A 21382-nucleotide genomic window follows, 5' to 3' on the forward strand; every position below is an offset into this window, starting at 1 on the left:
AGCAACAGTTAGAACCAGTCATGGAACAACAGACTGGTTTCAAATTGGGAAAGGAGTCCTCAAGGCTGTATATTGTTACCCTGCTTATTTAATTTATATGCAGAGTACATCATGCGAAATGCTGGGCTGGATGAAGCGCAAGCTGGAATCAAGATTGCCCGATGAAGCACAAGCTGGAATCAAGATTGCCGGGAGAAATATCAATTACCTCAGATATGCAAATGACACCATTCTTATGGTAGAAAGCGAAGAACTAAAGAGCCTCTTGATGAAAGTGAAAGAGGAGAGTGAAAAAATTGGCCTAAAACTCAACATTCAGAAAACTAAGATCATGGCATCCAGTCCCATCACTTCATGGCAAATAGATGGGGAAACAATGGTAACAGAGACTATTTTGGGGGGCCCCTAAATCACTGCAGATTGTGACTGCAGCCATGAAATTAAAAGATGCTTGCTCCTTGGAAGAAAAGCTATGACCAACCTAGACAGCATATTAAAAAGCAGAGACATTACTTTTCTGACAAAGGTCTGTCCAATCAAAACTAAGGTTTTTCCAGTAGTCATGTGTGGATGTTAGAGTTGGACTATAAAGAAAGCTGAGCACTGAAGAATTAATGCTTTTGAACTGTGGTGTTGGAGAAGACTCTTGAGAGTCCCTTGGCCTGCAGGGAGATCAAACCAGAAAATCCTAAAAGAAATCAGTCCTGAGTGTTCACTGGAAGGACTGATGCTGAAGCTGAAACTCCAGTACTTTGGCCACCTGATGTGAAGAACTGATTCATTGGAAAAGACCCTGATGCTGGGAAAGACTGAAGGCAGAAGGGGATGACTGAGGATGAGACAGTTGGATGGCATCACTGACTCGATGGACATGAGTTTGAGCAAGCTTCACGAGTTGGTGATGGACAGGGATGCCTGGCATGCTGCAGTCCATGGGGTCGCAAAGAGTCAGACATGACTGAGTGACTGAACTGACTGAACTGACATCATCCATTGGTATTGAAACGTTTGGAAGGCAGATTTTTTTTGGAAGGAAGATTTAAAGGCACATACCTTTAGCCTTAGCAATTCACTTCTGGAAATTAATTCTATTAGATATACTAACATGTGCACCAAGAATATCATTTATAAATATGCAGTATAGCTACTTCAAAGATAATTTTATTTACCGTGATAAACAACAAAGGAAGCTTTATTGTTTTCCTTGTGACTCTTCAGTTATCCCAATACGATCATTAAACATTCTACCTTTTCAGTGCTGATTGAAAATGTTACCTTAATTATATGTTAAAATTCTCATGTGTATTTAATTTTCTGGAATATAATTGTGTTTACTTGATCTCATCTCTATTCATTCACCAGTATCCAATAATTTTAATTAATGTAGCTTTAAAGTGTCTCATTAACTGATAGACTAGTCCCACTATGCTTATTTTCCACAATTTGGGGGATTACTCTTTTCTGTATGAAAGAGTCAGAATCAGCTTAATTCAGTTTTTTTAAAATCTTATTTTTATTGGATTTATTATTATTTTTTAAAAATGGGACTGTGCTGAACCTAAGATCAATTTGGGGAGAATCAGTATCTTTATAATATCAAATCTTCATATTTAATGACAGTATGTGTCTTCTTTGGAGGAGGAAATGGCAACCCATTCCAGTATTCTTGCCTGGGAAATCCCAGGGACAGAGGAGCCTGGTGGGCTACAGTCCATGGACTCACAGAGTCAGGCACAACTTAGCAACTGAGCCCACACGCTGGTGTCTTCCTACTCATTCTATTCTTTTCTTATATTCCTAAATGATAGCTATTCAGTTGTCTTCATACAGATTGTGTATACTTTATGTTAATTTTGTTCTTTTTTCCTACTATTATAAATGGAACTTTATCATATTTGCAAAAGAATATAGAAGCTATTGATTTTTTTAAATTACTTTTAAATCAGTTACTTTATTGAACTCCTTTTTTTTGCTTATAGTAATATTTCAGTTAATCTTGCTTTTTCCAAGTATATTATTATATATGCAAATAATGATAATTTTGCTTCATTTTTTTCCTCATTTCTTGCCCAGTTTCATTGACTGATACTTGTAGAACATTGTTAAATAATGATTATAAACAGACATCCTTGTGTTATTCCTGATGTTAGTGAAAATGCTTATTTTGTCTTATTTATTCATGACACAGGGTTGTAGAGTTTTGTCTTTTTGTCATTTTATTTTTTTTTCTTTTTGTCATTTTAAGGAAGTGTTCATCTTGTATTTCTGAGCTTTAGTTAGGACTGGGTAGTCACTACAGCATTATTGATTATAGCAGAAGACTGGAAATAATCCTAAAGTTCACCTGTGGGGGTCCTAGTTAGATTATAGTAAATCCATGCCATGGAATCATATGTAGTCCTTAAAAAGAATAATGACTATATGTGCTCATTTGGTACAAGTACCAAGATAATATAAAGTGAATTTTTTCAAGTATAAACAGTATGTATTAAAAATTCATTGAAATCATTCATTTAAAATTAAAAATGGTTGCTTGAATATGTAGTGATTATTTCAGAAAGGCCCTACAAGTAGAGCTATGCCTTCTGGAGGAGGGGAATACAGGAGTTTTATAGGTCTGGATAAGAAGAGACTAACTGTACAATCTTTGGTATTTTTTTTTAACTCTTTGAGAAAAAAACTAGTTAAAATGCATAATGATATTCACTTGTATAACCTTAATATATATTTTTAAACTATTAGCTTCCTTCCTCTCTTTGACTTTGCAGTGGTAGTTCTTGGATTGAATTTCTGAATAATGAAGATGACCTTAAGGATATTTTTTTACAGCTAAGAGAAGGAAACCTTTTTTGTGCACAGTACCTCTGGCTGAGACATCGGGTAATTTCTTTTGCATTTTTTTCTGAATGGCTTTATAGTTCCCTAGAGATGTGATTCGAAGAAGGCAATGGCAACCCACTCCAGTACTCTTGCCTGGAAAATCCCATGGACGGAGGAGCCTGGTAGGCTGCAATCCATTGGGTCGCTAAGAGTCGGACACGACTGAGTGACTTCACTTTCATTTTTCACTTTCATGCATTGTTGAAGGAAATGGCAACCCACTCCAGTGTTCTTGCCTGGAAAATCCCAGGGATGGGAGAGCCTGGTGGGCTGCCATCTATGGGGCTGCACAGAGTCGGACACGACTGAAGTGACTTAGCAGCAGCAGCAGCAGAGATGTGATTTAATCAGTGTTGGAAACAAATGAGGTGGCAGGAGTGACTGGGCAATGGGGTGTTTTCAGACTGTTTGATAAAATAGAACTGTCCTCTGATGATATTAATATTAACTCAGGAAATATTATGACGATAAAATAGGAACTTATGTTGTCTCATCATTCAGAACCTGAAGAAGTGGTGAAGTGAAGTTGCTCAGTCGTGTCCGACTCTTTGTGACCCCATGGACTGTAGCCCAGCAGGCTGTTGTGTCCATGGGATTCTCCTGGCAAGAATACTGGAGTGGGTTGCCGTTTCCTTCTCCAGGGGATCTTCCCGACCCAGGGATCGAACCCAGGTCTCCCGCATTGCAGGCAGACACTTTAACTTCTGAGGCACCAGGGAAGCCCAATTCAGAGCCTAGTTAGCCCCTAAACTTAGCTCAAGAGGTAACATTCTATTAAGCAGTTTGTTGACACAGTTTATTCACACCTTCTGTGTTAATGGTGGAGAGGGTAGTCCTATTGCAGCTCAGATGGTGGTAAAGTGTGCCTCTTACAGTTGCTGCTCTGAATCACCTGAATAGTGATACAGTATATTAGGTCCGAAGAGCAGGATCTGGGTGTGACGCTGTTAAAGACACACGCTTGTTAGGGTTTATACTCTCACCTTCAGTTAAGTTTTCGTTAGAATGGCATCTCTGCCAGTTCCTCTGCCTTGATTTATTAACTCGTACTTGCTGCCATGAAGTTTCATGGAATTTAGCTACCAACTCAAATCATTTGCTTTAAGGGTCATTATTAAATCAGTAGAATATTTCTTGAAATGACTTCCTAATGTCTTTCCCTTTTGGGAGGCTCTCAGTTTAAATTTATCAGATAAATCTTAGTTTCTCACTCTGTATGATTTAGGCAAACTTTGAAAGCAGATTTGATGTGAAAATGCTTGAGAACTTGCTCAACTCAATTTCTACACCAGTCTGTCTGCAAAAACTTTGTCCATGGCTTAAAAATGATGTGGTCCCATTTGTGAGAAAGACCGTACCTAAAGGACAGGTAAGTTGCTGTCAGTGTCTCCACTCTGGATGATTCAGTTTTATTTTTTACTTTATATTGTTAAAGATTAAGTCATGCTAACACCAGGTAGTTCATTTTAGTATCTCTTTTGAAAGATTATCATGGAGGTTTTGAATGATTTCAGTGATTATCTATTTGTACTTAATATGATGTATCTATTTCAGAAAATTCTTGCAAAATGGTTGGAACAAGCAGCCAGGAACCTTGAATTAACTGATAAGGTAATACCAGTTTAATTAGGACTAAAGAGACATTTCAAATACTCCCCATTTTATTTTAAAAATAAAAACATTACTTTTAATGGTCTCCAATGTTTTTTTAAAGGCAAACTGGCCAGAAAATGGGCTTCAACTGGCAGAGGTATTTTTTACAGCAGAAAAACCAGATGATTTGGGATTGACATCCTCTTGGAGTTGGAGTTCCTTGGTATGATATGAAAAAGAAATTTTTAGTAATAAAACATTTGATTCTTTACAGTCTGAGCCACCAGGGAAGCCCAATTTAAAAATATTTAATTTATATTAAAGAGTTTGTCTCTGTATTTAGACATATCTGCCTTTCTTTCTGTGTGTTCTTTGTTGTGTACTTTGACAATCCACTAAAAGGAAAATTAGCTTTATTTCTTCATGATGTTTCTCTCATAACTTCAGCCTGTCCTAATGCACTGTTTTCCTTTATTGAACCAAGGGAAGCAATATATAAACATACTCCTAAGTAGTCTAATTGGGATTTTATGCCTTAGTAGCATTTCATAGCCCTTTAAAAGAGTAAAACTTAATAATTCATTAGGATTAGTTTTCAAAAGCGCTATCAATCAGGTTTATTTTTATTTAAACTGGTAAACTGCTTCTAGTTTTGAATGCCTTTCTTAGACATTCCAACAGTCATAAAGGCTTAAGAATCAAATAATTTTTTAAAAGATCAAATTGAAAAAAGTCTCGAACTTCTGACTGACCAAAAAAAAATAGTGATGCTAGAAAGAGAACTAAGAGCAGGAAATATTGATGTCACATATAGTGTTAGTTTGAGGTTAATGAACTAAATTCATTATTTGGCTTCTAAATTTCTTAAGTTTATTTATTTTCTCCTTCATATTTCTGAAAACTAGAAAGCATTGATTATATTTAAAAAAAAGTACATTCTTATATTTTAAAAAATGTTTGTTGGGGTACCATAATTTAGTTTATAAGCTAACATTGAGACATCTCAATATATAAAGTACTTAAGGACCAGAAGGTATGACTTTTTGGAACATATGTGCATTATGAAATTACACTTATTCCTTAAGTTTCTGGAACCCCCAAATAGATAATATCAATAAATTTCCTCCTACTTTCTGATATAACAGTTTCTTGTTATTATTTACATTTAGTGATTATATTCTATTAAGAATAAAATAAGAATTTTTTCTATAGGTTGCAAGCAGTATATTGATATCATATAATCTTTATATGTTATAATGTATAAAGTATATTGATTATTATATATGTTTTTCCACAAGAGAGCTTTTCCTCTTCCTCTTTTCCCTAATTGCCTTTTACCAATTGAAAATTCTGTTTCTTGTATATAGCTTTAGGAAATGTCATAGCTTTATATCTGATTTTAATCTATAGCTTTATATCTATATGGTTGGAACATTGAGGACCATCTAAATGATGATTGTGTACCTAAGTATATTTGGGGTTCTGAAAAACTTTACACTGTATTAATAGTTTTTTCTATTTTTTAGGAAAGAAAAATTTCAGATTTCTGTTAGATTCTGGTCTGTTAATTTGTACTAATTTTAGTTAAACTTATACAAAATTTAAAGGCATAAGTTATAGGTTTCCTCTTATTTGTATTTCCCTCATGCTTTTGTTTCATATCCGTAACAACTTCAACACTTTTGTTTTATAAGGATAATCAAAACATGGAGGAAGTATGTCAGCTAAGGACTTTGGTAAATAACCTTCGAGAATTAATCACACTGCATAGGAAATACAACTGCAAATTGGCCCTCTCTGATTTTGAGAAGGTAGGTAAAAGTCTAGATTTACCAGAATTATTTTACCACAGTCAACATGGCTAGAGTTTGCATTTATGCCATCTTTATTTTGACATCCAGGAGGATACAACCACCATTGTATTCCGAATGTTCGATAAAGTGCTGGCCCCCGAGGTTATTCCTTCCGTCTTCCAGAAATTTATAAGAGTTTACATGCATGAACATGACTTACAGGAGGAGGAACTTCTCCTTTTGTACATAGAGGTAACTTCTTTTTTTCCTGGATCTGTGCAGTGTGTCGTCGTATTGAATGTTTAACTCTGAGGAATGTGGATACCTACCATTAGGATCTGTGCAGCATATTGTGTTGTTAAGAATGTGAGTTAACTCTGCTGCTAATTGAGTGGTAACCTTGACACAATGGGATAATATTAGGACTTTCTCCAAATGGTTGTTGTGAAATAATAGAAGTATGAACAAAGTTTTCTGTGCCATGTAAAACTGAAGACCAAGGTTTTGGCAATTTTGCACTGTTGACCATTGTTCATCATTCATGGCTAAGTAGAAGTTTTTGGTTTTTTACATACCCATAAAAGCTATTTATTTGTATTTATTTGTGTGTGTGGGGGGTTGGTTTTTGTTTCTTTGTTTTCTAGTGAGTTTTAAATTTAAACAAAATGTTTGTCTCATTTTAGGATTTACTGAAGAGATGTAGTTCAAAGGTCACCTCACTCTTTGATACAGCCTGGGAAGCAAAAGCCATGGCAGTAATAGGATGTTTATCTGACACAGATGTAAGTAAATCGTGATCATATAGGTTTTTCTTTTGAGTATTGCATCCTTTCTTAAAAGTTTTTTTCCTGGTCACAAAAGCAGCAGATATTTTTTGCTGTTCACCTTAAACTGCCACAACATTGTTAATTGGCTACATTCCCTAGTACAAAATAAAAAGTTTGAAAAAAATAAATATTAAAAAGCAAAATCAAGAAAAAGCAATGCATATTTGTTAGGAAGAATTTGTATAATATGAAAAAAAGAATAAAAAGAAAATAAAATCACAATCATCCATGATTCTTTTTTCTCATGAAAAGTCTTCTCATTCCCACCTGCAGAAATACCACATGGACATTTGAATGCATGTATTTCCAGCGTTTCTATGGTCTTACAAACATACAGTTTTTAATATATTTATCATATATACCTTTATTTTGACTTCACACTGTTTTTAGTCATTATTGTAAAATGTGAATAAAATCATAAAAACATTTTTAAACACAGAGACTATAGAAAATAATAGAGCTATATGACTTAATATGTGTGAATATTGGAAGAAATACATGGTTTTGCTGTCAGAAGGATGAAATATTCTTGTTTCCATACAGTAGATGGCAAGGCCCCTGCTATAGATTGGGCAGCATCATTAATTTGCATGAGACGTAAGTCCGAGGGCTATTCACTGTTGGTGTGTGTGTCTTTGTAGCTCATATTTGATGCTGTGCTCAAGATAATGTATGCCGCAGTGGTCCCCTGGAGTGCAGCTGTGGAGCAGCTGGTGAAACAGCACCTAGAGATGGACCATCCCAAGTAAGATTACAGTCTCCTGATCCAGTTTTTGGTGTTGGATAAACTATGTTTTGAGTTGAAATTAACATGTTTTTCTATCCTTTACTGTGTCTCTTAGTATTTCATAACAAAGACAGTCTGTGTTAATATCAATAAATTTACTTTTAGGGTCAAGCTATTACAGGAAAGTTACAAACTAATGGAGATGAAAAAACTTTTACGAGGCTATGGAATAAGGGAGGTGAATCTCTTAAACAAGGAAATAATGGTAAGTCCAATAATTGAATCTTTTAACACCTTTGTTCCACTTCTAGAACACCATGGGAAATGTGACCGGGTTTTACATTCTTAAAGATTCATATACCTAGGTTCTTCACTACTTTACTTTTGTTAGATAGGATGGTAACAGAGTGTTTGATTGGTTATTAAAACAGTAAAGACAACAGATAATAAATTAAGGAACTAAAGAAGCAGATTACATCATAATGTTGTGTACCTTGGGAAGTGAAGTCGCTCAGTCGTGTCCGACTCTTTACTACCCATGTCCGACTCTTTACTACCCATGGACTGTAGCCTACCAGGCTCTTCCCTCCATGGGATTCTCCAGGCAAGAGTGCTGGAGTGGGTTGCCATTTCCTTCTCCAGTGTGTACCTTAAATATATATAATTTTTACTTATCAATTAAACCTCAATAAAGCTAAGGGGAACAAAAAAAGGTGAAAGGATTGTCATTAAATTCAAAATATAAATTGTGTTTTAAGTCTTCATATAGTTTAGTTTTTGCTACATTGTTTAATTGCATAAACATGATTTCTGGCTTCTCTGTGAGATTTCATAACAAAGAAATATGAATCACCTCTATTTCAGAGGGTGGTCAGATACATTCTCAAACAAGATGTCTCATCTTCTTTAGAAGATGCTTTGAAGGTGGCTGAAGCATATATGTTGCCTAAAGATGAAATCTACAGTCTAAGAATTATTGACCTGATTGATAGAGAACAGGTGAAAGTTTTATATCATTCTTACTTTTATCCCTATATGGTTTCTTTGTTTTGAGTTTTTAAAGATGTAACTATCAAATTATACAAATAGACAAGCATAAAATAAAGTTATACTAACATTAGGCATTAGATTGGCCTCTATCTATAGGTTTTGTTTTTTTTTTCTTTAAAGTATTTTGTGAGTACCTAAAGAGCTTTCATAGTCTTTGGTAGTTAACAAAATTTAGCTCATGTTTTTATATATGCTATAGGACCCTTTGTTCCCAGAATAGGACGTAGGTTTTATTTTTGTATTTTTAAGTGTCTTTATATAATTCTAAAACTATTAGGTATACGCAAGAATTACAAAGTACAGAGGGTAGTATTTTAATTTAATCTTTTTGTTTCTGTCATCTGAAACAGAATTTTCAGATTTTTAAACCATGGAATCATAATCTGTTTTTCAAAATGTTGTCGTTTCATCTTTAAATAATAAAGTTAAGAGGTAAATCCAAATCATTCCTTGCCAGTACCAGCTGCTTTTTCTTCCTTTCAAACTCTGATTGTAGGGTGAAGACTGTGTCCTTCTGTTGAAGTCTTTGCCTCCTGCTGAAGCTAAGAAAACTGCAGAAAGAGTAATCATATGGGCACGACTGGCGTTACAGGAAGAACCAGATACTTCTAATGAGGTAAGATTTCTACTACATAAAATGAAGATAAATCTAGTTTTTATGGCTATTTATCAATAGGATAGAAAAGACAGACTCACAGTAAGCGTGTTTGTCATTCTCACTGCTACAGTGGCATAATATGAAAATTCCTGTTTATTATGTCGAAAACTTATCATATAGAAAGAAAAAACAAATATGGCTGCCTCGGAGCAGTGCCTCTGCCCCTACACTGAGTAATCTAGGATCTGCAGATCAGAAGGAATAATTGAAGCACCTGTTGGACATAGAGTTTTCCCTAACACCTTCAAGTGTAAACAGTGTTTTACATTGCCTGGGGCATAGTCATTACTCTCAAGTAGTGTCAGCCACAGAAATAATGTATAACTAATCTGAGAACAGAACCTTGAAATTTAGAAGCAGTTACCAGAAAGCCAATTCGCGATAGACAGATAGCGGACCAAAAACCTAATTTATCCAGGGGAGTTGAGTTTTTTAAACCTTTGGAGATACTTACTCCCCAGTCTCTCTCAGTGGTTCACTTGAGTTTTTTTCTTTTTTTTCTCCCAGTGCAGCCATTTTTCTTTAGAGGTGGGGGCTGCTCCTGGTCTTAGTTGCGGTATGTGGGATTTAGTTCCCTGACCAGGGATCGAACCCAAGCCCCCTGCATTGGGAGCATAGAGTCTTAGCCTCTCCACCACCAGGGAGTCTCCACTTCAGTCATTTTTTACCTTTAGAGAAATGAATTTTTTAAACACCTAAAATTTATTATCCTCTTATTGTTCACGAAGTATTAAAGTACTTTAAATGGATTATCCATTTCTTCCTCACAGTAAAGCAGTGAACATAGTTGTGAAGGAGGCCCTGTTGTTAGCTCCTTACTGATTGAGTTTAGAAACTAAAATTTTAAAATTAGAGGCTTTCCCAAGGGTATTTGAAAAGTGGCAGTGCCTCATTTCAAACTCTGATAATCGTCTGTATTCTCAATCACCAGCTTCAACTACAACCCATGATCGAAGTGTTTGAGTACTTCATGTGAACCCGACCATTACTAAGCCTTTAACATATATCATCTGTTTAAATTAAAGCTTTTTCCTGTTGGTGGTCTTTCTTGTCTTAAAAAAAAAGGTTTTTTTTCTTTTTTGGTCTTGAGGAGTCTTATTTCTTAGACTTCTGATTTCTGTACTAAACAAGTTCAGTTCTTTTTAACTTTTCCAGAGATCTTTTTCCAGATGTTTTCTCAAATAATAAGTATATGCTATTAAGACAAACAAAATCCAAATGCTTGTTAATTATAGTGTGACTGAAAGGTGATGTGGGAGATTTGCATATTCTGTGGTATCCATACATCCAAGACTCCATTAGTTATTTTTCATATTTAGCTAATATAGTATTCATTTATCCTCCTTTCCTTGACTGCCCAGCTCCCTATAACACTGACCTTTCGACTGTTCAGCCATTTCTACTATTTATTCTGATTCTGTGCTTTGTATGTATTTGTCTATATATGCACTACCTGTACAATGGCAGATACAAGAAATGGACTTCATTTTGCATTTCTCTTTTTAGGACAAGGCCTGGAGACTGTCTGTAGCGAAGACATCAGTAGACATTCTTAAAATACTTTGCAACATTCAGAAAGGTAGTTTCCATTTCTGTTCCCTCACTTTGGTTTAGTTCTAAAACCAATCCTTTTCAGGAGCAGGTATCAGTGACATCTGCCATACTGATGCACAGGCTCTGATTGTGTCTGTTTGTTTGCTTGGCTCTGACTGTATGTTTTTGTTTGTTTGTTTGTTTGTAATATTTATTTATTTGACTGCACCAGCTCTTTTTGCAGCATGTGGGATCTAGTTTCCTGACTAGGGACTGAACCCGGGCTCCCTGCATTGGGAGTGTGGAATCTTAGCCACTGGACCACCAATGAAATCCCCTGATTGTCTTGTTTGATCCCACACATTTTTCTTCAGGAAAAGCCTTGCTTGCCTTATTCTTTTGGTTAGCAGTGTAAGAACAGAAGCATCTAAGAGTAGCTCATCATTTGTATATACTTCAGTGACTGTTTAATGCCAGGCTAGATTTCTCTGGTGCCTTGCACTCTTTACTCACATTGCTCACTTATCATTTGATTATGACTGAGGAAAAAACCATTTAACCTTGAACTTAAAACAGTTACAAGGGACTTCCCCAGCAAGCCAGTGGTTAAGACTCTACCTTCTGTGAAGAGAGGGCTCAAGTTTGATCCCCAGTCAGGGAACTAAGGTCTTATATGCCTTGAGGTGTGGCCAAAGTTTTTGAAAAAATAAATGTACTATTTCCAACAAGAAAAGCTAGAACAGACAAATAATTACCAAAGTAACTCTCTTGGGGGAAAAAAAATCTAGAATTTATTTCAGAAAAATTGCCATTTCTCATGTAACCAAAAAACTTCTCTTTTCTACTTTCAAAGAGAATACTTAGATTTCTCTTTGTTTTTAATTGAAGGACAATTGCTTTAAATGTTGTACGGTTTCTGCCATACATCACCATGAATCAGCCATAGGTTAACTTATGTCCCCTCCCTCTTGAACCTCCCTCACTGGATTTCTTTTTGTGTTTACTTAAATTGTCTTCTATCAGAATCTGAAAAGAACTACTGAAGATTTGAGAAAACCAAAGTGAATTAAAATTTTAGCTTTTAAAAATTCTGATAATATCAGTATTTGGATATCTCCTATAACTTTAAAAAATTGAATTACAGACAATCTGCAGAAGAAGGATGAATGGGAAGAAACCTTGAAACAATTTAAAACTGTTGCTAGCTTACAGGTAAGTTAAGCCATGTTGAACATTATTACCTGACTAATCAGTGCATTTAACATAAATGATTAGTTCCTCAAGATTTTCTGCACTAGCCTTCAGGAACTTTGGATATACTGGTTTTCCTTCTCTCTTTTTAAAAAAAGTAATTTTATTTATCCGTTTACTTATGGCTATGCTGAGTCTTCCTTGCTGTGCAGGGTTTTTCTCTACTCTCCAGTTGCAGTGCTCAGGCTTCTCATCGTGGTGCCTTCTCTTGTTAGCGGCGCATAAGCTTCAGTAATTGCGGTGCAAAGGTTCAATGGTTGTGGTTCTCAGCGTATAAATCATAGGCTCAATAGTTGTGGTGCCCAGGATTAGTTGCTCCGCCACTTGTGGGATCTTCCCGAACCAGGGATTGAACCTGTGTCTCCTGCACTGGGCAGGTAGATTCTTTACCACTGTCTCTTTTTTTGGAAGCAACTTTAATGCGATATAATTCACGTACCATACTTCTCATCCATTTGAAGTGTATGTATAATTCAGTAACTTTTTTGGTGTACTGCATTACTGATTGTTTAAATCATGGTAAAGTACTACAATGTAAAATTGGCCATTTTAACCATTTTTCAATATACAATTCAGTGGTATTGACTCCATTCACAGTGTTGTACAACTGTCACTGGTGTCTGCTTTTTATCACCTCAAGCAGAAGCTTTGCATCTGTTCAGCGATATAACTCCCCATTCCGCTCTTCCCGCAGCGCCCGGTAACCTCTAATCAACTTTTTATCTCTATGAATTTGCCTGTTCTAGAAATTTCACAGAAGTGGAATCATACAGTATTTGCCTTTTTGTGCCTGACATTTTTTGCTTAGTATGATGTTTCCAAGGTCCATTTATGTAGGATGTGTAGAACTCCCTTCCTCCCCTGAATAGTACTCCACTGTACAGCTCTATCATGTTTTTGTTTATTTCTTGATGGCCACTCAGTTTGTTTTCACACTGGGGCTGTTGTGAAGAGTCTCTTGATGAAGGTGAAAGAGGACAGTGAAAGAGCTGGCTTAAAATTCAGCATTAAAAAAAACTAAGATCATGGTATCCGGTCCCATCACTTCATGGTAGACAGAAGGGGAAAAAGCAGAAGCAGTGAAAGATTTTCTTTTCTTGGGCTCCAAAATCACTGTGGATGGTGACTGTGGCCATGAAATTAAAAGACAGTTGCTCCTTGGAAACCTCAGCAGCGTATTAAAAAGCAGAGACATCACTTTTCTGACAAAGCTTCATATGGTCAAAGCTAAGGTTTTTCCAGTAGTCGTGTAGAGATGTGAGAGCTGGACCGTAAAGAATGCTGAGTGACAAAGAATTGATGCTTTCAATTTGTGATGCTAGAGAAGACTTGAGAGTCCCTTGGACTGCAAGGAGATCAAACCAGTCAATCCTAAAGAAAATTAATCCTGAATATTCAATGCAAGGACTGATGTTGAAGCTGAAGCTCCATTACTCTGGCCACCTGATACAAAGAGCTGACTCATTGGAAAAGACCCCGATGCTGGGAAAAATTGAAGGCAAAAGGAGAAGAGGGCAGAGGATTAGATAACATCACTAACTTAATGGACATGAACTTGAGTAAACTGCAAGAGATAGTGAAGGACAGAGAGGCCTGGCGTGCTGCAGCCCATGGGGTTGCAGACTTGGACACTACTTAGTGACTAAATAACAACTCTCTTTTTAAACTATATTCTATTAATCGTTTATGCCTTTTTAAAAAACCATTTTGATTTAAGGTATCTGTATAGATTATTTAATTCCAATGACCCTGAATGATGGCTAACAGTAGCCATCACTTACTCAGCTCTTACCATGTACTAGACATCATTCCAGGGGCTTCTCATGTGCTAATTGTTACAGTAGCTCCCCCTAGAGGTTACTATTACCATTCTCCTTAACAGAGGAGGAAACTGAGAAACCACAGCTTCTCAAAATACTGTGAAAGACAGCACATTTTATGTAGAAACTGGTCCGAAAGATGACTGTCTACTTCATAATGTCTTTACTTTTTTTCTATATAGTTTCATCCTAGGCAATTTGCTTTTTCTTGAAAATTAATTTCTGTTCACTTTAAACGGATTAAGTGTCTTCAGATGTGACATTTGAAATTAACTTTATTTTGGCTCCAGGTCCTTTCTAATGTGAAAAGACTTTGTAAATAGAAAGGCTATCAGGGCTCACCGATAAGTAGGAAATGGAGTACATACAAGGATCTCTTTGTGAAAACTTGAAGTAAATACACTGGCAAATTTAACTCTCAACTGTTTTATCTCGAAGTGTGGGAAGAAGAAATAATTTATCACAATTTATTATATCGCAGTTTCTCAAAGAATAGCCCATGGAATCCCAAGGGTCTCTGAGACCCTCTCAGGGAGTCCTTGGTATTAAAACTACATTTATAGCAAAAATAAGAAGTGATTTGTTCTTTCCATCCATATTCTGTCATGAGAGTAGTAGGGTTTTCAGAGGCTTCGTGCTGTGATAACATCGTCACTCTAAAGGCTGATAGAATGTGCATTTTTATTTGCTCATGTATTTTAAATTTTTCTGTTTAATTTCCAGTACAGTAAATATTGATCGATATCTCATTAAAATTTGGGGGAGGGCCCTCAATAATTTTTAAAATTATTTTGTTTTTTGGTTATGCTGGGTCTTTGTTGCTGTGCAGACTTTTCTCTAGTTTCAGAGAGCAGGGGGTACGCTCTAGTTGCAGTGCTCAGGCTTTTCATGGTGGTGGCTTCTATTGTTGGGCTCTTGGGCATGCAGACATCAGTAGTTGCAGCTCCTGGGCCTAGTTGCTCCTCGGCCTATGGGATCTTCCCAAACCAGGGATTGAACCTGTCACCTGCACTGACAGGCAAATTCTTTACCACTGAGACACCGGGGAAGCCCCCCCTCAATAATTTTTAAAAGAGTATATAGAGGTGCTGCACCCCTAAAATTTGAGACCTTCCATTTTAAACAAGAGATGTCATTTAAAGCACCCTGGAGTCAGCTTCTCTAGGAGTTAACCCAGGAGTTAACTTCTCCACATTCTTCTTAAATTTGAAAATTGCAGATGTTTTAAAGCAACAGTTTTGATCTAAGCAAAGTTGTGTTTAGTTATGCTACTATTTGTGGAACATTCCTTGTGTCAGGTGTAGTGGGGAGAGGCCAGGGATGCTGCTAAACAACCTCTTGTACCCAGACAGCCTCTGCAGGAAACAATTATCTGGCAGATAGAGAAACCCTGCTCTAAAGTGTGGTGTCAAAGAAAAACGTTCCCTCACTGCCACTGCCTCTTGGTGCCCTTCCTTGGGCTTCAGGAGGACTTTTTTTATTGGGTCGGAAGAATAAATCCTAGTTCCGGAGTTAGGAGCCAACCAGGAGTTATTACAGAAAAGAGCAAAGCTGGCTTCTTCAAGCTGCCAGGGTGGAATTGCACAAACTTAACCCCTTTCTCCTTCTGTTCAGGGTTAGGTTTAGAATTACAGTAGGTTTAGAATTACAACAGAATTACTGAGCCAAATACACTCAGCAGTGCTGAAGGTAGAAAAACCCTGGGTTAAAATGATATTTTCCCCTGTCTCAACCTTTATATAAGTTACTTTTGAAATATAGATACTTAAATTCTTAATTTACAAGGGAGAAAAAAGAGGTTCATGACACACCAGTGATGTTCAACCATGGATGAACTGAATAGACATGGGGCTTTGTCTTGCTTGCCTTGCTGCAGGAGAACTTTGAGGTCTTTCTTTCATTTGAAGATTACAGCAATAGTTCCCTGGTAGCAGAGCTCCGGGAGCAGCACATTAAAGCTCACCAAGTTGCACAGGCCAAACACAAGCCCCGGAGGCCAGCAGAGCCCCGGGCCGCCAAGGAGCAGAGACTGAGCGCCGAGTCCAAGCTGCACCGACAGGCTCTGACCCTGCAGGTGTCCAGGCAAGAGCTGGAAGCCGAGCTGACCTTGAGGGCCTTGAGTGATGGGGACGTGGAAGCTGCATTGAGAAAATGCAGGTGGGTTCTTGGTCCCCAGATCACACAGCTCATCTGAAAGGAACACCGACTTCATTTATTTCTTTGGTGATAAGGATGGGGCTGGTGGTGAGTCAGAAAGAGAAAAACAAATACCGTATATTAACACATATATGTGGAGTCTGAAAAAAATTGGTATAGATGATCTTATTTACAAAGCAAAACTAGAGACACAGACGTAGAGAGCAAACATATGGACACCAAGGGGACTGGGGGAGAGGGGGTGAATTGGGAGATGGACATGACACATATATTCTGTTGATGCTATGTATGAAGTAGATAGCTAGTGGAAACCTACTTTCTAGCACAGGGAACTCTGCTCTGTGGTGACCTAAACAGGAGGGAAATCCCAAAAAGCAAAAAGAGGATATATGTACACATATGTATGTGTATACGTGTAGTTGATTCACTTTGCTGCACAACAGACTAACACAACATTGTAAAGCAGCTATAATTTAATCAGCATTTTTTTTAAAGCCATAAGCCTTATTTTCAACAAGCAATAAAAAATTTAAAAAGATAGGTAGGGCTGGTGACCCTTTCACTTCCACAGAAATGATTCTTGGTTTCTCACCCTGAGAGCCTGTCTTGGTCACCTGGGTCAGAAAAAGGGGGCATAGAAGTCTAGTAACTGACCGCCCCCCAAGTATCTGAATGGTTCAGATAACTGAGCCATTGAGTGTAGATCCTCTTGCGCTACAACAGTACCCCAAGCAAGTTTTCACTGTATACTGTGAAAACATTTAAAGACAATGTACATGTTGTTAGTGATTATATACTAGTCTAAGTAAGGCAAACACCTCTGCTTTCCATGTGAGTGTTCTAACTTGTGATACTTGCTTTCTTCCAAAGGGACTTGTTTAAATATCACTGCAACGCTGACACTGGGCAGTTCCTGTTCCTGATGTGTCAGAAGCTGTGTCACATGTTGGCCAGTGGCGTTCCAATGACAGTACCTGTGGGTCTGAATCTTCCCTCCGAGATACACGACCTTGCATGCCAGGCTGCCACCATCTGCAGTCCAGGTGACAAGATTTATAATCTACATAGTTCTATGTTCTCTGCTTCATTCCATTTTTGTCTAGCTAATGCTATCCCCTTACAGTTGGACATGTGGAGATATGGAGAGATCATTACCCCCTTTCACAAAGGGACGCTTATAATTGAATCTCTGTGGGGATTACTATTTTAAAATATTTCCAAAGTTAGCAGTGTCATTTTTTTTTTTTTTTTAATATTTATCTATTTGGCTGTGCCAGGTCTTAGTTGTAACATGCGGGGTCTTTAGTTGCAGCATGTGAGATCTAGTTCTCTGACCAGGGATCGAACCCAGGCCCCCTGAATTGGGAGTGCAGAGGCTTAGCCTCTGGACCACCAGGGAAGTCCCAACAATGTCATTTCTGACTGTTGACAATACTCACTTTCAGGGGATGGTGAAATTCCTTGCCTCCCCATATCTGATCTTACTTTCCAGTCAAGCTTAAGAAAAATATTGACCTGTATTATTTAGGGTAGTCAAAGCTATGTGAAAACCTTTCTCTCTACTTTGTGGCCTGTCTTAGAATTTGAATGGTAATTATTAAAAAGATTTGTTGTTGTTGTTATTCTAAACACATGAAATAATAGTTTAATGATTTTTCTCCACTTTCAGATTTTTTGCTGGATGCCTTAGAACTCTGTAAATATACTTTGATGGCAGTAGAGCTCTCCAGACAGTGTCAAATGGATGATTGTGGAATTCTCATGAAAGTAAATTGCTTTGAATTTCTTTTCCTTAAACAAACAAAACCCCAGCCCAATCCATTATACACCACTCTTAAATTATTTGCATAGTTTAGAAAAATACTGAATCTACCTCTTGTATTTTCTTACTCTGCACCAGAGAACTACTTAAGATCATGAGACCACTTCTCTTTTCTAGTCACACATTTTTTGGCTTTAATTTGCACTCTTTTGAAACAGGGGGCCTCAAACATGGCATCCCTGGACATTGTCCAGAGTAACAGTTTTTTTCTTTTGACCTCACAGTTTGTGGGATCACCCCGACCAGGAATGGTACCCGGACCCCCACAGTGAACACACCTAATCCTGACCACTGGACTGCCAGGAAATTCCCTGAGCAACAATTTAACTTAAAGCAGCATTATTTTAAGCCCTTGACCAGAAGAAACAAACTTTATAGTCTGGCTAAAATTACATTTGGCTCTAATAGATCTGATTCTGGATTCTACTCAGTGAAGAGGGTATCCCGCAGTGTCCTTATCTATGTGTTTTCTGTACTCTTTGACATTTAGACTTCTTTCGGAACTCATAAAGATCCGTATGAGGAGTGGTCTTACTGTGACTTCTTCAGTGAAGATGGAATAGTTCTCGAGTCACAGATGGTGCTCCCTGTCATCTATGAATTGATTGCATCACTTGTACCTCTGGCTGGTAAATCTCATCTGTGTAATATCTTTTTCCTGTGTATTTCTGGGTTTGGAACTGGAGCTACACACAGTAACATGGATGAATCAATTGTAGGCATGAGTGCATGTGTGCTAAGTTGCTTCAGTTGTATCCGACTCTGTGTGACTCTATGGACAATAGCCCGCCAGCCTCCTCTGTCCATGGGATTCTCCAGGCAAGAATGTTGGAGTGGGTTGCCATGCCCTTCTCCATATTGTAGGCATACTGCTGAGCAAATGAAGCAAGGAATAAAAATACATATTGTATGATTTCATTTACATAAAGAACAAGCTATAAGGAGGCCATGCTGTTGGAAATGAGGATAGTGGTTACTCTTGGGGGGTGACCAGAAGGAGACAAGGGGGTGACCTCTGGGAGCTCATAGTGTTCTGTTTCTTGGTCTGGATGTACACTTTTCTGTGTATTTGTCTGTATGTATACTTGCATTTTTTAAGTAGCAGATTGCTTTAGGACGTTATTGGATAAGAGCACAATATTAAAATATCCTTGGGACTATGTGTTTTATAAAAGAGTTATTGAGTTTATTCTCTTTTCTAGAAAACAAGAGATATCCTTTGGATTCTACAAGTTTACCATACTGCTTCACCAGTGAAGGTATTTGGCATCAGACATGTATAACCACTGTGTTTCAATTTTGTAAATTTGCCAGTACAGAAAGTTCTTGAAATCCTGAATATGAACCTGATACAATGTCCTTAGTGTAGTTTCTTAGTTACTACTCTTACATTGTTACTCTTCCAAACAGTCAGGAGAGTGGGTCATTTGGCTTATCTAGTGTTAACTTTTATGAATCTGTTCTACATTTTGGTCTTCCAAGTGGAGAAGTGGTTTTCTTCAACTCATGACTTAACACATCTCAGAATAAGCAAGTTAAAATCAAAGTACCTCCATACCCATGTACTTAGCTCTTTTCCGGTTTCAGTCAGGCCTCTTGTTAACTCTCATTTACTAACTTTGAGAACCAATTCTATGACTATTATGTGCATTGAAGAAGTAGACCGTCCCTGAAAACAGTTTCCAAATATGATTTTGTTTGTTTAAAAAAAAATCTAAAGATTAAAATACTTTTATTCAAGTAAAATTCTTTTTTATCATTTCACAGGAGACAGCCTGATGTTACCTATTATTGATTCCATCTCTGCCTTGCTTCAGAACCTTCAGGAATCTAGCCAGTGGGAACTGGCCCTAAAATTTGTGGTTGGTTCCTTTGGTACCTGCCTTCAGCACTCTATGTCAAGCTTCATGAATGCCAGTTTGAGCGAAAAGGTATTATTTTAAGAACAAATACTTTCAGTTTGCAAGAATATAGATACAAAAGCACTGTTACATGAATTGAGGGCCCACGTTTTCCCATTTGGCTTTGTAGTAAGGAAATGGATTATTTGCCAGGTTTAGGAAACATCTGTTGAACATCTACAAAAATGTATGCTTGCATTTTATCGGAAATTGTCCATCTGCTCTTTGTTTTTACTGTGGCCCAAACTATTATAATTATTACCTGACAACATTATGAAAAGACTCTAGAAGACAAGCTATCTATTGATATCTTGCTTGTGAAGCTGGTCTCAGAAGGAACTGCATTCATTTCTACTACTCTATTGATATTTACTAAATGCCAGTTTTTCTTTTTTTAAAAAAACAACTTTATTGAAGTATAGCTTTCAAAATTAAAATGCACATATTTTAAGTATGTCAACCAATGTACTTTCACCTTGCCACCAACACTATAATAAAGGTACAGAGTATTTTTAAAGGCTCTATTTTTGTCCTTTCCCAGTTAATTCCCCTTCACATCCCAGCTTTCTGTCATTATAGATTAAATGACAGTGCTGTTTGCATATCATGGTGAATTTTCAAAGTTCCCTTAATATTTAAGAAGAGTTTTCAAAGTGCTCATAGAAATAGACCTGAGGATTCTTTTCTTTTTTTTAGAAGTTGTTTGAAGACGCCCCGTTAGTTAAATCCAGGCACATTGTTATGGAATTGAAAGAGAAAACTGTTATGTTTATCAGGGGAAATGCCACCACTCTTTTGTACAAAGTGAGTATTTGTGCTGAGTTCCTCTCCCTCCCCACTGTCCTCACCCTGGTTGCTTTTGAAGGTAAGGGTGCTCTGTCACATAGAACTTGTTAGAGTTGCTTTTCTTAAATTTGTAATAGTGATAAAAGACATGAAACCTAAGCAGCAAGTTGGAACTATTTTACTATAAATAACTTTTTGTGCAACGCTTGTTCTTTCTTAGAGTCTAAAGTTAAACTTAGTGGCAAATCAGCCTTTAGAGACCGAGTTCTGTTTTAATTGTGAGGAACTTGCTTCTCCAGGTGCTTTCTCCCTACAGGTATTTAATTGTCGCCTGGTGGATCTCGACTTGGCACTGGGGTACTGCACTCTCTTACCACAAAAAGAAGTCTTTGAGAATCTCTGGAAGCTCACAGATAAAGCGTGGCAGAATTACGACAAAATATTGGTATGACCTAAGGAGGCACACCTTCGGTTCCTGAAGAATTAAAGATTTAGCGAAAGAAATAAAACTGGCTTTGCCACCATATTTTCAAGATTTAGCAGAAGCATCATCAAGCTAACTCACATGGTTTCTCCCAGCTTTT

General features: G+C 37.2%; 1 protein-coding gene across 2 annotated transcripts in view; it reads left to right on the forward strand.

The window, feature by feature from the left end:
* KNTC1 (kinetochore associated 1) overlaps window positions 1–21382 on the forward strand; it is a 74453-nt gene that overhangs the window by 25539 nt on the left and 27532 nt on the right. For both annotated transcript variants that reach the window (XM_061141998.1, XM_061141999.1), the window contains exons 21-41: window positions 2769–2880; window positions 4106–4249; window positions 4435–4491; window positions 4595–4696; window positions 6168–6284; window positions 6375–6518; window positions 6950–7048; window positions 7735–7838; window positions 7986–8085; window positions 8685–8819; window positions 9367–9486; window positions 11035–11107; window positions 12206–12273; window positions 16009–16289; window positions 17160–17332; window positions 17959–18056; window positions 18602–18740; window positions 19314–19370; window positions 19879–20042; window positions 20709–20816; window positions 21115–21243. In XM_061141998.1, the coding sequence (XP_060997981.1) occupies window positions 2769–2880; window positions 4106–4249; window positions 4435–4491; window positions 4595–4696; window positions 6168–6284; window positions 6375–6518; window positions 6950–7048; window positions 7735–7838; window positions 7986–8085; window positions 8685–8819; window positions 9367–9486; window positions 11035–11107; window positions 12206–12273; window positions 16009–16289; window positions 17160–17332; window positions 17959–18056; window positions 18602–18740; window positions 19314–19370; window positions 19879–20042; window positions 20709–20816; window positions 21115–21243 (2524 nt within the window). The remainder of the gene's footprint in view (window positions 1–2768; window positions 2881–4105; window positions 4250–4434; window positions 4492–4594; window positions 4697–6167; window positions 6285–6374; window positions 6519–6949; window positions 7049–7734; window positions 7839–7985; window positions 8086–8684; window positions 8820–9366; window positions 9487–11034; window positions 11108–12205; window positions 12274–16008; window positions 16290–17159; window positions 17333–17958; window positions 18057–18601; window positions 18741–19313; window positions 19371–19878; window positions 20043–20708; window positions 20817–21114; window positions 21244–21382) is intronic.

The sequence above is a fragment of the Dama dama genome, chromosome 5 (genome assembly GCF_033118175.1).
Source record: "Dama dama isolate Ldn47 chromosome 5, ASM3311817v1, whole genome shotgun sequence".
Classification (NCBI taxonomy): domain Eukaryota; kingdom Metazoa; phylum Chordata; class Mammalia; order Artiodactyla; family Cervidae; genus Dama; species Dama dama.